Below are 13473 nucleotides of genomic sequence, written 5' to 3' on the forward strand. Positions count from 1 at the left end.
TCATTGATCAATGGAGCTTATATTTATACATGTACAACAAGGCTTGGGAGTTGCCTGGGCCTAACTAATCCCCTGATCTAAGGGACGTGCAGCGGTGCGAGCGGAGCGAGGAGCGCGGCGTCGTGCGCGGGGTGCGCGTCGTGCGCGTGGAGCGCGCCGCGAGAGTCTGACGAAGCCGTTCGCCAACAGCAGATGCCTATTGCCCACAGCGTCCCAACAGTACAAGGCTCCAGGGCCCAAGAACAACCCGTGCAAAGAATCGATCGAAGATTCGAAGGAGTATCTTTTCCTCTTCGCTCTATGCTGTGCCTTGAAATCAATTTTCAGCTCTATTCTGAAGTCTGAACAAGATGTGGAGCTAAAAGTCATCGGAGAGAGAAAAATACACTGTCCCATGCAAAGCAGGTTGACAAATAATAAAACTTTTGAGTCAGTGAACGTCGGAGGAAAAACGAGCTCAAATGCTCAACCATTTCCATTTCCGCGTGAAACTGCAAAAATAAAAGTTGACAGAGACGTCCTCTCTACTGTTCTGTGACCGTGCGCGTCGTCTGTCCGTCCAACTTTGTCTTCTCCCTGTAGTCCCCTTCACCGCAACTTCGGCGAAGTCAAGAAGGAGTAGTCAAGTGCGCAGAGACCTACCGAGAAGAAGAGTACAGCCGCACGAGCGGCGAGCGGAGGACCACGCGATCCACAAAAAAATGTTTTCTTCTTTTTAGGTAGTGCCCTCCTCTCTTCACTCTGCAAGACTGAAACACTCCGCAGACTGACACGCTTGCATGGGGGCGGCGGTGGGGAAGGCGGCTCCGGCGAAGGCCCGGCTCGACATTGCCGAGAACACCATATTCCAGCGGAACCGCGGCATATGGGACGCGGCGGCCGCCTGCACCAACGAACGCCTCCTCGACGCGGTCGACGAGATCCTCGACCTGGCGGAGGCCCAGCCTTTCCCCGCGGCGTCCGCGGCCGCCGCCCGCCTCGACAGCGCCCTCCGCGCCGCCATGTCGCTCATGATGGACGAGTTCATGTGCCTCAGGGTCTGGAACGCCTCCTCCCATGACCTGCGCCTCGCCGTCGACAGGCTCGCGGTCGGTGCTTCCGCCAACGCCCTGTGGCAGCACACCTTCCCCAGCACCGGCGACAGGAGCAGCTCGGCGAGCACCGTGGGGCGCGCGTCGGCCGGAAGCCCGTCGAGTGCCCCTGGCGACTTGGTCGGCTTCTTGGACGGCGAGTTCTTGGATGAGCTCCAGCTGCTCTGCCCCGCGAGCCTGCTCGTCCTCCATGAGATCGCGCACCGGGTAATCCGTGCCGGCTACACGAAGGAGCTCGTCCAGAAATTCACAAATTCCCCATGCGATGTTCTGGACAGGTACGACTATTTTCTTGCAGTTTAACCTACTATGTTTTTTTTTAATCTGAACCGTGACTTCTTTGGTTCTAAAGAAACGTTTTGTTTTTACTGTAATCGTGGAACAGGTTCTTGTCGATTTTTCAGGGGGAATGCTCGCGGCGGACGACAGTGGATCTGATCAAGCGATGGAGCCTGGCGACTCATCTCGTCGGGAAGGCCCTCGTCGTCATGCAGCGGCAGCTGTACACGCACAACTCCCCCGGCGCCTTTGATGCTCTCAAGGACGAGTACTTCTTGGCCATCACAAAGAATCGAATCTTGAACCTGCTCAAGTTCGCAGACGATTTCACCAGCATCACGTCGCACGAGAAGCTCATTTACATCCTTGGCATGTACCAGGCTCTGAGCGAGGCCGCTTCAGGCCTCCTGCTCATGTTCACCGGGCCGCACAAGGAGCTCGTTGCCGAGAGGTCCGAGGAAATCCTCGCCAAATTGGCTATGTCGATAAGGTCCATGGTCGCCAGCCTCATAGCGAAGGTACGAGACGGTGTCTCGAACACGAAGAACATCGTCGGCGTCGGCGTCCATCCGCTGACGAAATACGCCGTGCTCTGCATCGTGCGGCTGGCGCCGCACCGCGACACGCTCGACCTGATCCTCGCGAGCGGCGGGGACGACGTAGCGTCGCTGTCCGATCTCGCGTCGCGCGTGGTAGGGTCCCTGGAAGAGAAGCCCGTGCTTCCCTGCGATGACGACGCGACGGCGGCGGCGACCGGTTCGCGGCACCACCTCTTCCACGCCAACAACGCCAACTTCGTGCTGCAAAGCTGCAAGCCTCTGCTCGGGGACGAGTGGGCGGCGGCGCGCGAGAGCATCGTGGAGCGGCACGTCGCGGGCTACGCCGAGGCTTGCTGGGCACCGGTCGTGGCTTGCTTGGAACCCGCGGGCAGGAAGCCGGCGGCAAAAGTCGTGGCCAAGTTCAGCGCCGCGTTTGACAGAGCGTATGAGAGTCAGGCGCGCTGCGAGGTCCGCGATCCCGCGCTCCGCGACGCGTTGCGAAGGGCCGTGTCCGACAAGGTCGTGACTGCTTACGGCGTGTACCTGAAGACGCACCCCAAGCTCGAGAAAAAACTCAGGTACACCGCCGGGGAGCTGGGCGAGCGGCTTTCGGAATTGTTCGAAGGAGAAGCTGCAGAGCACAACAAATGAAGGCCGATTTCAACTTTTTTTTTTCAAACTTTTAAATTTTTCGTCGCATCGAACTTTCCTACACACACGAACTTCCAATTTTTCAGTTACATTGTTCCAATTTCTTCAAATTTCCAATTTTAGTGTGGAACTAAACACAGCCAAACAACAGACTATAGTTGTTTACCATGGATTCTTTTGTAATAACACATGTAATTTTAGAAAATAAAGAAGAGTAAGGAAATTCATTTGTACCACTGGTTGAATTTCCTCGCGAACCATGCTTCTGGCATGAACTCAGGCCCAGTTTAGTTCTGAAGATAAAAATTTTCGAAATCTAAAAGAGATCAGATATTTTCATCGAAGGCTGTGTTTAGATTCAAACTTTGGATCCAAACTTCCAACTTTTTCTATCACATCAACCTGTCATATACACACAACTTTTTAATCACATCGTATCAATTTTAACCCAAACTTTCAACTTTGGAAGGAACTACTGGAGGCTCAATGGCAGCGTGTCCACAAGAATCCGGCAGTCCTACCGACAACCTAAAGTCAAGATTGCAGTTTAGATATTTCTCGTAGGATATGGAAAGTATGCTCCTCTTAAACTCTCTTACAAAACCAACCCCTTTATATAAGAGTAACGATTAATTTATTTAAGATAACATCTATACGTACCAACATCATTCTAAAATAAATACTCCCTCGTCTGATATGAAAAGGAGGGAGTATTCATTCTAGAATGCTCCCTAAACGCGTGCTTGGGTCCTTGAGACGTTGACGATAGTGCACTTTCCGTTAGACTCCACTACAAATTCCGCAGAGCAGCAGGTCACTACTCACAAGTGTACCTTGTATATTCTCCCCGTAGCTTCGATGAAATGCTCAACTCGACACCACAAAATGTGCCACGAAACCACCCGCTGGGCAGAAGCGTACTGGACTACTTGTGCCAGTGATCCAGTCCACTTTCCTCCCGACCCTGCAAAACAAGTTGCTGCACCCTGCACCGCTGGTGCACGCATTCATGGGCGCCGCGGCAGGGAAGGCAGCGGAAGACGTCGCGGCCGCGTCGACGATGACGCGCGCCGAGTACCGGCTTGCCGTTGCCGAGCAAGTCATACTCGGGTGGCACTGCGCGCGCTCGTCCGGCGCCGACCTCGCCGGCGTATGGGACTCGGACGCGACCTGCACCAACGAGAGCCTCCTCTCCGCGGTCGACGAGGTCCTCCTCCTCGCGGAGATCCACGCGTTCCCCATGGCCTCCGCCGCTCGGCGCAGCATGCAGGATGCCCTCGACGTCGCCGTGTCATGTCTAATGGAAGAATTCCTTCGCCTCAAGGTGTGGGACGCTTCCCAGATGGAAGTCAGGCTCGGCGTTCGCTTCGCCGTCGGGAAGTTCTCGATGCCCGCGGCGGACAGTGGAGTGTCGCTGTCGCTCGCCTTCCCCACCACCGGCAGCATCAGCACGGCGAGCACCATCGACGAGCTGTACGCGTCAGGCGGGAGCCAGTCGAGCAGAGTTGGCGCGGTGACCATGCTCTTGGACGGCGAGTTCTTTGATGAGCTCGATCTGATCAGCCCGGCAAGCTTGTCCGTCCTCCATCAGATCGCTCTCCGGGTGATCCGCGCCGGCTACACGAAAGAACTGCTCCACGCATTCACCAACGCTCCCTGCGATGTTTTAGACAGGTTCGACTTGTCCCAAATCATGCAATTTAAGAATCTACTATCTCCATGGTTGATCTGAGCTGTGTTCTGGCTGTTTTTCTTCGCCATGGAACAGGTTCCTGACGATCCTTCAAATGGAATGCGCTTTCGAAACCGACCATGTCAGTTTCGAGGACGCGGAGTGGTGGACAGCAGAGGACATGATCAAGCGGTGGATCTTGGCAACAAAGCTCGTCGCGAAGGCCCTCGCCGTCATGCAAAGGCAGCTCCAAGCACAGAGCTGCGGAGCGTTCGACAGGTTCAAGAACGATTACTTCATGGCCATCGCGAAGAACAGCATCTTCGTCCTGCTCAGATTCGCGAACGGGTTCACTACCACGGAAGCACCGGACAAGCTCGTGTATGTCCTGGAAATGTACGAGGCACTGAGCAACGCGACTCCGGGACTCCTGCTCCTGTTCACCGAGCAACGCGTTGAGCTCGTCTCCCGGCAGGTCGAGGTTGTTCTCGCCAAGCTGGCGCGCGCGCTGAGAGCCATGATCGGCGGCCTCATCGCCAGGATCCGAAAGGCAGATTGTCCCCAGACGACGGGGAGCGCCGCGCGCGGCGTCGGCGTCCATCCGCTGACGCGGTACGCCATGACCTGCGTCGAGCTGCTGTCGCCGCACCGCGCCGCGCTGGACCTGATCCTCGCGAACGGCGCCGGCGAGAGCGTGACCTCGCTGGGAAGCCTAGTGGCGGTGCTCGTCACGAGCCTGGAACGACACCTCGAGGAGATCAACCCCAAGCTGTCCAACGACGACGACGACGCGGCTGCAGCAGCTGCAGCCTCGCGGCACCTCTTCCTGGCCACCAACGCGAGCTACGTGGCGAGACGCGCCGTGGACGCCGGCGTGGAGCCTCTGCTCGGAGACGGGTGGGCCGCGCGGCGCGGGAGCCTGATCGCGCGGTACGTGGCGAGCTACGTCGAGGCGTGTTGGGCCCCGGTTGCGGCTTGCCTGGAAACCGCGGGGAGGAAGCCGGTGAAAGTTGCCGCCAAGTTCAGCTCCGCGTTTGACGAAGCGTACGAGAGTCAGGTGCACCGCGAGATTCCCGATCCCGCGCTGCGCGACGCGCTGCGGAAGGCCGCGTCGGAGATGGTCGTTCCCGCTTACAGCGCATACTTGCAGAATCACCCCAAGCTCCAGAAAAACGTCAGGCACACCGCGGGCGAGCTGGACCGGTTGCTGTGGGAGTTGTTCGAAGGAGAAGCGGCGGAGCGCAACAAATTGTTGCTGTAATTTTAGGACAGCGCCAGATTCTTTTGTAATACTTTCTCTATTTCAAATTAGCTATATTTGGCTTTGTATACTGCTCATGTTAAACATTTCTGTTTTGATCATTGATTTCTATAAATTCATCTAGTTTAACAAGATTTAAGCTATATGTCACTCACTCCATCTCTAAATAAAAAAAGATTACTACAAATCTGAGCAGACACTACTACGAATATAGATAAAGTGTGTCTAGATTTATATTTATAGTTCTATGATATATCTCATCCAACCAAAATTTATTGGGAGAATTGTGTTAATGCCCTAACTTTCAATCTCAATTGTAACTAGCATGGTGGCCCGTGCAGATTACACGGCTAGCATCATCATATTTTCTCTCAAATAATAGCAATGTTTTTTCAATGTATTATCAAATATATTAAAATGGTAACATAATTTTAAATTTTGTACTAACTTTATAAAACTACTAATGTGTAATATTTATATTGTATTTTATATATGTGTTCGTTATTAATTATTTTTAATATCAGATTTTAGGTATTTGTAAATTATATTTCTATATGGACTCTAGACTCGTCTTTCAATATTTGTTTTTTTAATTCCGAATTTTCGTTATCTGTAATTGTATTTCTATATATACTCTAGGCTCTTCTTCCAATATTATATATTTTGAATTTTGAATTTTTATTATTTCTAATTGTATTTCTATGTGGACTCTAAATTCATCTTTCAATATTCTTTAATTTTTAATTTCGAATTTCAATTAATTCTAAATTGTATTCCTATATTAACTTTAGACTATTCTTCCTATTTTTTTTAATTTCGATTTTTTGTTATTTGTAAATTGTATTTTTATACGAACTCTAAACTCTACATTAATCTTATTATGTTTAGTCTGAATTGTAGTTAGTTTTAAATTCTTATATGCACTCTGTACTCTACTTCTAATATTCCTTATTTTTAATTTTGATTTAATATTCCTTATTTTTAATTCTGATTTTCTATTATTTCTTAATTGTATTTCTATATGGACTCCATACTACACTTCTAATATTCCTTATTTTTAATTTCAAATTTATTTCTTAATTGTATTTCTATATGGACTCTATACTCCACTTCTAATATTCCTTATTTTTAATTCCAAATTTCTGTTATTTCTTAATTGTATTTCTATATGGACTCTAGTCTCCTATTCCGATATTCCTTTTTTTTAATTCCGAATTTTAACTATTTTTAAATTGTAATTCTATATGGATTCTGTTTAGAGTCACCAACCACCTCAACCTTGGGAAACACCCTAATCAAGATGGGTTTAGAAGATCAAAACCGGCTAGCGAAGCCGATTAGACAAATAGGGATAAACACCCGTCTCGTGAGCAGAGCGAAAGGTTTTCGGGACATACCTACAAACAGGATTTACACTCTCGCGGTGAGGACGGACAACTTACAGCGCAAACGATGAAGTTGGACGAAAATGGGCAAAAAGTATATGCAAATATTGAAAAAAACGATTCAACTGGCTAAAAGTGTTGGAAATAGATTGTGCCTCAATTAAACTGACTATGGCCCTTATAAAGATGTTAGTTTTTCCTCTCCTCTGCTGGCACCTGGCGGCTCCCCACTCATCCTCGCCAAACGCCGCGCAGCCGTGCCGGACATGGCCGTTCCGGCTTACAGTCGAACCCAGAACCTCAGGTGCTACTAAGTCTCTTATAACCACTAGGCTAATGCCACATCTTTGGAATTAACTCGGGTAATTCAGGAGATTCGTTGCTCAGATCCATTTTTACAAGGAATAAGTCTACACCATTTTGATTCTACATCGTTACACGGATATGAAACAAAGGGCAAGTGAAATGGTGGCTACTGCAAATTGGGCACAAGCACCTGGAATGATAGTTCAGAGTTACTGCAAAGTTCAAACTCGCAGGTGTCGCCTTCACGCAGGTTGTTCTCCCTACTTATGTCAGCCCATCCAGCGATGAAACCGTTGAATTTTGGGGTGCATTGGTACAGCACAGGCCAGAGTCTCATGGATGGATCCTTGAGTATTAATATCTTCCTCGCTTGTTTCTTTGTTCTTGGAAGAACTGGCAGTCGTCTTGGAAGCTCCTGTAAGTGCATCTTTTAGAAGTGCTGTGCATGCTCAGGAAATGTAAATATTTGTTTTTTCACAAGTGGTAGGACAAGAATCTAGACAAGGTATTAAACAGTTAATCTGTTGTGTTTTAGCTGAACTTTGGATATTCAACATTCATATTCTTTCAGATACCTATTCATTCATAATTTAGGGGGTGTTTGGATCCAAGGACTAAACTTTAGTCCCTGTCATATCGGATGAATTTGAAGTATTAAACATAGACTACTTATAAAACTAATTACATAAATGAGAGCTAATTCGTGTGACAAATTTTTTAAGCCTAATTAATCCATAATTAACGTATATTTACTGTAGCATCACATAGGCTAATCATGGATTAATTAGACTCAATAGATTCGTCTCGCAAATTAGTTCAAGGTTATAGAATAGATTTTTATCAATATTCTATGTTTAATATTTATAATTAGTGCCCCGTCTAAACAGGGCCTTGCCCATGCTATCTCATAGCCCTGGCCTACTATCTCCAACTTCGGTGAACGATTAATATTAGTCACTTGTCGCTAAATATAATTTTTTTTAAGACAGGAACTGACAGAGACTGTTTCATCAGGATATTTTATGTCCTTTATGCAGTTTGAACACAAAAGACTTGGAAAAGGGAACAAGTTCAGTAAAGGCTACTCACAAGCCATGTTTGGTCTGGTGGAGGTATGGTTATGCAAAATTTCTTGCTATTTGCTGCAACTGCAAGAACTACACATGACTTTGTGCCTCCACTTTCCTGTCCTTTGCTATTGTTCCCTGCATATTGCCCGACACTCGTAAAATAACCTTTTATATAATCCATTTGTTAATTTGAACATTTCTTGAGAAAATACTCTTAAATCTAGTATAATATGCAGAATCACCAAAAAGGGCACCAGATAACTACTACTCCATCCGTTTCACAATGTAAGTCATTCTAGCATTTCCCACATTTATATGTCTATATGTATAGATTCATTAACATCAATATGAATGTGGGAAATGCTAGAATGACTTACATTGTGAAACGGAAGAAATACCAGGTTGCACGCTATTTTTTCTGACGTAAGTAAGTTCACAAGTCTTTGGATCGCTTGACATAATTTCTGCAGCAATCTGCCGTGGACCATCTTTAGTGATATCTTGCTTCACAGAAGAATGGGCTGGAACAGATACTGAATATTAATGATTTCTCATTGCTCAGTATAAGTTTGCAAATATACAAAATACATTGCAAATAAGGTTTCATAGGTACTAACCTTTTTGAGCAACTTTGTTGCACTCAGAATGCAAAACATCTTTATCCTTCTTGCAATCGTCTGGAGCTGCATCAATGTCAGGGTAAGTGTTGCCCTGTCCAATGTCAGGGTAAGTGTTACTGGGCAATGCGTTGATGTCTATGCCATGTACAGCAATGCTGCCATCATCTGTACTTGTTCTTGGTACATCAGTCATCTGTTTATTTTCCAAACATCTTGATGTCTCAGGCACTCCAAAACAATCACCTGGAGTTCGGCCATTGGAAACTAGCCCTTCGGTGTTCACGTCAACAGAAAATGCTTCTGGACTACAAAAATCACTATCAAATTCGTATATATCAGCTGACAGAAATATGTCATCTATACCCACTTCATTAAGATCCATCATAGCCAAAGGTGTTCTTAATTCTGCATTCTCTAGCACATTGGAGTTCTCGCAGTTCTCAGTTTCAGCATTCCCGTCTTCTAGCCCTAACTCGCAGTAAAGTTGCATTGGCCTATCTTGGTGTGAGCGTTCTGATTCTTTATCAGCAGTCATCACATTGCTTGATTCAGGATAACTAAAACTTGGGTAATCTTCAGATTTATTTGCATCCCATGTCACGTCTTTTGTGCTAGAAGATGCACCAATAGCTTCCAAATTTTTTATTGTCTTCATTCCAGCTGCATTGTAACTGGGATCAGCATTGCACTCTGTTGCAGGGACCTGAACAACTGCATGTGATTTATCAGGAGCAGCATCCAGTTCTTTCACTGAAGATTCTGAACATCTTTGCTCAGAACCAGAGTCGATGCAGACACGAACAGGCATGTCATGTTGCCTGGGGTCCAGATCATATATCTGTTCATCGGTGCGTTGTTTCTTTCGACGTTTAACCACATCTTTGCTGCTTACTTTCACCATTTGATTGTTAGCAGGATAGCCTGTTTTTCGCCCGGGCTTCCTCTTCCGGCTCTGCCTCTTGTTCCTTTCACAGAGATGGATCCTTTCGCAAGCTGAAATTGCGAATATTTGCACGGTGAAGACTGACCTGGCGATCTGCCTGAACACCAGGAACTCGCCGACGCTGATGTCGTGATCGAGCACAAAGTTCTTCCACCCATGGCCAAATGACAGAACATCGTCGTGCAGATACAGCCGCACTCGCCAGCGAAGTCCATATGCATCTTCAAGATATACATTGGAGCCTGTCATGTCAGTGATTGTCCTGGCAAATGGGAGTGGTATATCCTGCATTTGTAAAAACATACATACACATATTATGTTCTTGCGTCAAGTAAGTTACTGCTGAATATAAATACTAAATCATAGTCAACACATTTTCACTAGTGGATCTTATTCACTAAATATACAATGTTTTTTTGACAGATCTCAGACATCCAGTTCATTGCCAAATGTGGCATAAAGTGCTTGCACCAACAGTCATACCTAGGACTTGCCTAAAATACACATGGTGCCTGTCTGAATAAGCAAAACTACACTGAATCATGCAAAAAAGATGGAAATCCATACCATGTTCTCGGAGAAGTAACCGACCATGATCTTGAAGAAGGACGGCAGCGTCGGGGTCGGCCTAGCCTTCTCGGAGGAGGAAGAAGCCATGCCATGAATTCGGATGCATCTCTTCGTGCAATCCACGCAGGCTTTCTTCCTCTGAGGGTCACTGACCCTCTTCCTCCTCCTCTTCACCTTCTCGGTTTTCTCCTCATGGACGACGTCAGCTTTCTCTTTTCCATGGCTGTCAGCATTGCCCTCTTCTTGCTCTATCTTCGGCACTTTTATCAGCTCCACCATGCTTGCTAGCTGATGTCTGAAAGTGATCTCAAAAGAACCAACGATGAAAGCAAGAAGCAGAGGAAACACAAGATGCAATATTTGCTAATTTGCTGAATAATGTCATCTTGAGATTATCAACCAAGGTATCAAGAACCATTTGCTTCCTCTGATCATTCCCTATCTCCCATAATTGAGCTGCCTATATATATTCAGACATGCAGACATCGCTCAGGCCTCAAACAGAAAAAAAGAGGTGATCATTTGACTTAACACTAAAATGATCAACAGAAAAGGAGACATGCAAGGAAAAAGGATCAAATTATTGCTGATTTCTTCTCCCACAACGGAGAGCAGAGCAGAAGAGAGAGACCAACGAAAGGTTACAGTGGTTACACAACATAGAGTTATACTTCGGCCATTCCATCAATGCTTTTATGTTCGTCTCCCAAGAGCGAGAAAGTTACAATTTCCGTAGCCACTTTCTACTGTAATCCGTAGTACTAAAATTTCTTTTCGTTTTTTTTCTGCAACAATTGCAACACCGAACAACTTGGCCATCCTTCTCCACCTGGCGCATCGGGAAGTGATACCCTGGATGCTCCTCTTTGGCCTCCATCCTGACGAGTGATGCCTACAATTTGCATGCATGCAGCAAAGTGCCATCTCACTGACAGGTGGGCCCGAGGATGAGGGTCCCAGTGGCCAGTGACTGTGAACCGAGACCACGAAGAGGCCGGGGCTCTTCTCCGGTGATCCGATGACAAGGGTGGGTCCCGGCATCCCAGGTGACCGTGAACCTCAGTCTTCCTCGTTGTCATCACCGTCTGACAAAACTGGCTGGCTGCTCTTGGCGTCTAGTCCTCCATTTTTCTCATGTCCAAGATTGTACTGGAAAAGTGGAAATCGGAAGCAAAAAATTCGGCCAAAATTTTCATCCGTGGGTTGGATTGTTGCTGGGCTCTATCGTGATATGGGCCGAAGCCCATGAACTCTCTATGTAAGGCCTAGCAGTAGCAGAGAGCAGAAATTTCTCGTCGAAACCGAAGAGGAGACGGATCGTGCAAAAGGACTAGAATTCGTCGTGTCGCGTTGTCGCTGCATCCCATCAGCGAGCCGTACGGAGCTTTGTGTGCTGGAGGAGTTGCCGCGCTGGCGGCCGTTTCGTGGTGGACGGTGGCCGGCGGCCGGCCGGCCGGTCGGCCGTCCAGATCAACGCACGTACGTACGGTCCAAAATCTAGAACGGCAGATTCGTAGTGGTGTTACTGTTACTGAAAATAAGGACTAAATGACGCAGGAGGAAATAAAAAAAATAAGTATAGCTATATTTATGGCGCCATATTTTCGGAGTTGCTAGAAATATGGCGCCATATGCTACAGTCGATTTTTTTCAGCCACTTACACAGTAGTTACACCTCATTTACACCCCACTTACATATGTAATTAGTATGTAATTTTAGTACTTACATATGTAATTTTGAGACTTACATTGTAAATACATTAAAATTACATATGTAATTTAGGGACTTACAATGTAAATACATGCCGACTATTTTTTGATGAAAAATATGGCGCCATAAATATAGCTACACCCCATATTTTTCATCAAAAAATAGTCGGCATGTATTTACATTGTAAGTCTCTAAATTATATATGTAATTTTAGTGTATTTACAATGTAAGTCTCAAAATTACATATGTAAGTACTAAAATTACATATGTAAATTCGAAAATTACATACTAATTACATATGTAAGTGGGGTGTAAATGAGGTGTAACTACTGTGTAAGTGGCTGAAAAAAAATCGACTATAGCATATGGCGCCATATTTCTAGCAACTCCGTTGGGTGTAGCTATATTTATGGCGCCATATTTTTCATCAAAAAATAGTCGGCATGTATTTACATTGTAAGTCCCTAAATTACATATATAATTTTAGTGTATTTACAATGTAAGTCTCAAAATTACATATGTAAGTACTAAAATTATATATGTAAATTTGAAAATTACATATGTAATTAGTATGTAAATTCGTAAATGAGGTGTAACTACTGTGTAAGTGGCTGAAAAAAAATCGACTGTAGCATATGGCGCCATATTTCTAGCAACTCCGTTGGGTGTAGCTATATTTATGGCGCCATATTTTTCATCAAAAAATAGTCGGCATGTATTTACATTGTAAGTCCCTAAATTACATATATAATTTTAGTGTATTTACAATGTAAGTCTCAAAATTACATATGTAAGTACTAAAATTATATATGTAAATTTGAAAATTACATATGTAATTAGTATGTAAATTCGTAAATGAGGTGTAACTACTGTGTAAGTGGCTGAAAAAAAATCGACTGTAGCATATGGCGCCATATTTCTAGCAACTCCGCTGTTGCTAGAAATATGGCGTCATATGCTACAGTCAATTTTTTTTCAGCCACTTACACAGTAGTTACACCTCATTTACACCCCACTTACATATGTAATTAGTATGTAATTTTCGAATTTACATATATAATTTTAGTACTTACATATGTAATTTTGAGACTTACATTATAAATACACTAAAATTACATATGTAATTTAGGGACTTACAATGTAAATACATGCCGACTATTTTTTGATGAAAAATATGGCGCCATAAATATAGCTACACCCTGCTAGAAATATGGCGCCATATGAAGAGCGGAGTTGCTAGAAATATGGCACCATATGCTACAGTCGATTTTTTTTCAGCCACTTACACATTAGTTACACCTCATTTACACTCCACTTACATATGTAATTAGTACGTAATTTTCGAATTTACATATGTAATTTTTGTACTTACATA

At 45.5% G+C, this 13473-nt stretch overlaps 3 protein-coding genes across 3 annotated transcripts; 2 read left to right on the forward strand and 1 right to left on the reverse strand.

Annotated features, from left to right (window-relative positions):
* Positions 1 to 745: 745 nt before the first annotated feature.
* LOC4325023 (exocyst complex component EXO70A1) lies at positions 746 to 2796 on the forward strand. The gene is made up of 2 exons (XM_015768960.3): positions 746 to 1369; positions 1477 to 2796. The coding sequence occupies exons 1-2, from the start codon at positions 780 to 782 to the stop codon at positions 2558 to 2560; spliced, it is 1674 nt and encodes a 557-aa protein (XP_015624446.1). The 5' UTR covers positions 746 to 779; the 3' UTR covers positions 2561 to 2796.
* Positions 2797 to 3383: 587 nt separating this feature from the next.
* LOC4325024 (exocyst complex component EXO70A1) lies at positions 3384 to 5636 on the forward strand. Its single transcript, XM_015768953.3, has 2 exons — positions 3384 to 4234; positions 4329 to 5636. Exons 1-2 carry the CDS (start codon positions 3570 to 3572, stop codon positions 5491 to 5493), a joined length of 1830 nt encoding a protein of 609 aa, XP_015624439.1. The 5' UTR covers positions 3384 to 3569; the 3' UTR covers positions 5494 to 5636.
* Positions 5637 to 7233: 1597 nt separating this feature from the next.
* LOC4325025 (B3 domain-containing protein Os01g0905400-like) lies at positions 7234 to 11048 on the reverse strand. The gene is made up of 5 exons (NM_001428171.1): positions 10385 to 11048; positions 8872 to 10102; positions 8632 to 8775; positions 8274 to 8389; positions 7234 to 7599 (listed from the first exon to the last, which is right to left on the reverse strand). The coding sequence occupies exons 1-5, from the start codon at positions 10664 to 10666 to the stop codon at positions 7351 to 7353; spliced, it is 2022 nt and encodes a 673-aa protein (NP_001415100.1). The 5' UTR covers positions 10667 to 11048; the 3' UTR covers positions 7234 to 7350.
* Positions 11049 to 13473: the final 2425 nt, after the last annotated feature.

Source organism: Oryza sativa, chromosome 1 (genome assembly GCF_034140825.1).
Source record: "Oryza sativa Japonica Group chromosome 1, ASM3414082v1".
Classification (NCBI taxonomy): domain Eukaryota; kingdom Viridiplantae; phylum Streptophyta; class Magnoliopsida; order Poales; family Poaceae; genus Oryza; species Oryza sativa.